The sequence below is a fragment of the Bison bison genome, unplaced genomic scaffold (assembly GCF_000754665.1).
Source record: "Bison bison bison isolate TAMUID 2011002044 unplaced genomic scaffold, Bison_UMD1.0 scf7180017864254, whole genome shotgun sequence".
NCBI classification, from domain to species: Eukaryota; Metazoa; Chordata; class Mammalia; order Artiodactyla; family Bovidae; genus Bison; species Bison bison.
The window spans coordinates 1,691,780-1,695,042 of record NW_011494826.1 but is presented as its reverse complement, the minus strand read 5'-3'; the positions used below and the strand labels follow the sequence as shown (position 1 = coordinate 1,695,042).

General features: G+C 40.0%; 1 protein-coding gene across 1 annotated transcript in view; it reads right to left on the bottom strand.

Annotated features, from left to right (window-relative positions):
- Positions 1–581: 581 nt before the first annotated feature.
- The window catches only part of TMEM30B (transmembrane protein 30B), a gene marked incomplete at its 5' end in the record, with an annotated part of 3,430 nt that continues 748 nt past the window's right edge, over positions 582–3,263 (bottom strand). The window contains one exon of the mRNA XM_010847762.1: positions 582–3,263. This exon is cut by the window's right edge and continues 25 nt beyond it. Coding sequence (XP_010846064.1) covers positions 2,880–3,263 — 384 coding nt within the window.

Here is a 3,263-nt window from a genome sequence, read left to right as displayed (position 1 = left end):
TATTCTGTCTCTGATTTGAAACAACTGTCTAGTCCTTGAATTGTTGACTTGATTCTGGAGATTCTTGGAAAGTCTTTCTTGTTACATTATTCTGTACTGGGAGTTCCCGCCAACCACATTAGTTTCTCTTTGTTTGTGGTTTACTTTACAAAGTAGATCAAAGCACATTTTCAGTCCAATTGTTGAGGTTCACTTTTTGGTCTCATTCCAGACGACACAGCTCTAGCTAGGAAGCATTTACTAGACGACATGAAAATTCAAACCCAGCTAGAATCCAGAGATACTAAACAAAATGCTACAGTGCAGGAAAATGTTTCATTTTTTTGTTCTTAAAGTTTCGGAAGTTTTGTAGTCCAAAATACCCAATAAATAATTGTAATTTAGAATTTGGGTAAAATGCAGAAATGGAGAAATAAGATTGCTGCAGTCACATTCTTTAGTAAGTTAATACTAAATATTATTAAAAATTGACCACATTTTACTAAATTCAAACAACAGTCAAGGATTGTCTGATTCATACTACATGTTGATATTGATGTCATCAAGTTCAAATTCTGTGTTAGGAAGTTAACACTGAAAGATTGAGTTCATTTGAGCTGTATTCTGAAAGATGATTTTCTTGCTGCAGTATAAATCTGCTAATAACAAATGAGCAAAGTGGATGGTAGCTGGTAACTTTTTTAACGTTTGTGGCTTTAAGATCATAGTTCAAAAGGATTAAGCAAATGTGATAACAAAGGCAACACAAATATAACCTTTATTCTCTTTCAAAAACCCAGAGAAGAGGGCCTGGAACCATATTCACTGATTTAATCAGAATATCTTTAATTTTGTAGACTCATTTAAAATTATATAGCAATGAGTATTGTAAAAATGATAGTAATATACATGGTTCTTCTCAACTAAGTAGTAAAAAAATGTGGTAAATTATAAAGCAGCAGCTACTTGATCAAAAATTCATGATAAATAAAAATTACTCTACATACATATGATCATATATACACAGCCTAAAATCACACTACACAATCTGACAGTAAAATTGTGTCACACTCAGGAGTTGGGAAGCCAACATATTGGGATTATAAAATATTTTTTGGTTTATGTAAATACTGGGACAGAATCTCTTAAGTCACAACTGTTCCAGAAGATCCAACAGATGTCAGCGAACATGGATGCTGTCTATGTCTATTATTTTTCAAAGAACCAGAAGAATAAAATAAAATTAATATAAATTATTCAGTATAATTCAATATTTCTGTGACTCAATTAAAACAAAAAACTTCAAAGTATTGCCCTGCCTTATGCTGCTGCTGCTAAGTCGCTTCAGTCGTGTCCGACTCTGTGCAACCCCATAGACGGCAGCCCACCAGGCTCCCCCGTCCCTGGGATTCTCCAGGCCAGAACACTGGCATGAGCAAAAAGTGTAGTAACTGGAAAGCAGCCATAATAGAGAATAGGCACTAAGAGTTCTGACAGAACACCAAATAACTGTTTGCTTTCAGCAAATAAACTTGTACAGATGATCTCATTTTTTTAAAGTTCTTTTGCCATAAAAGGGTTTTTAAAAATTCTACTATCTTACAGTAACTTTATATATCAATATATTAAAATGATTTTAGAGTAGTCAAAGTTTAACATTATCTCAATGGTTCAAATAATTTTTAAGAGTCTAGTTTACATAAGATTAATTTCTTAGCATTCACTTCAACATATTATTAAAAACAAACATGGTTCATTTGAGAACATTAACTTTTTTTAGACACAAGGGAAAAGGTATGAAGAACATAAGCATAAAAAAATCACTAAGCATAAAAATCATTTAGATGACAAGACTGAGTCACAATATGACTTTAGGAAAAACATTTTCCCTCTAAGGTCCCCTCCAACTATCTGACTCTAAGGTTAAAACCTTCCCACTGAACTGTACAAACTGACCTGACATTTTCAAGTTTCTACACAGTACCCGGCCCCCCACCCCCAAAAAATTAAATTTCTTGCACTAAAATATCAAATGAATTGTTACAAACCCTGCTTTGCAAACCTGCTATGCCAAAGAGTTGTTTTCACGTACTCTGCATGTTACAGAGAGCTTCCTATGTTCAAGGAGGAGTGAGACCAAACTTGGAACATTATGCTTGTTACTCACTGCCCCTGGGAAAAGATGACCACCTGAAAAACGGGACGGGCAGTGATGGAGTCACACCTAGCCTCAGACAGATAAGGAAATAGGGAAACAGTATCCTACTTGCTCCGTGCTTCAGGGCACTGATTCCCTTGAGGGAATGCAGGAGGAATCTCCAGATGGGTTTGTTAAAAATACAGCTTTGAGGGTCTCACCAAAGCCTTAATGTGTCAGAATTTCTGGGGATGGGGCCTTCTAATCTATCTACATTTTAAAACAGTATGTTCTCCTCCACTCCTCCATGCCTGGGCTTCACTCTCTACACTTACCCCCAACCCCAAGAAAAGAAAACCACTGTACTACAGTGATTAAAGCTCTAGCTTCAGAGTCAGAATCAGAACCAGGAGCCAATGAGTAGCTGTTAGATCTCGAACGAGTTCTTTAACATCTACAGGACTGTCTCTTCATCAGATGGGGGTTGAATAAGAGTCCATTCCTCGCTCAAAGAACCTAACATGTCCACTCGTGAAAGAGATGGGGGAAATTTGCAGGAATTTCTCGCTCTAGCAATTCAAACACCCTAAAATAGCCTGGAAGCGCCTGGTCAGGTGTTAATTTCACTCTCTCTGGTCCCCTCATCCACAATAGGAGGCAAAGTGAGGCGAAGTTGGAATTGGGTGACAGTCGAGAGGGAGAAGCCTAAAGAAGTTTGCAAGAGTTTTGACAAGGGGCAGAAAGGGTACTTTGAAAGCAGGAATCACTCGTCGTCCTCCTCGTCGTCGTTCTGGTCCTGGTAGCGAATGTAGACGACCAGCATGACAAAGCCCACGAGGATGCAGAGGGAGCCGACCAGCAGGTAGGCGATGCCCAGGAATGGATTCTTGCCGCCCATCCACGAGATGCTGCTGAAGATGAGGCTTTTGTGGCCGTTGAAGGCGCGCACCGGGTAGTTATAGGTGATGTTGACGCGGTAGGCGCCCCGCGGCAGCCCGGCGGAGTAGTTGCCCTGGCGGATGCGCGCGTACAGCTTGCGGAACGTGGGCAGCGCAGCGGTGCGCATCCACACCACGAAGTCCTGGTTGATGAAGCCGGTGTTGTTGGGGTCGGGGCTCAGCTCGTAGACCGGCCGGTGCCAGTTGGG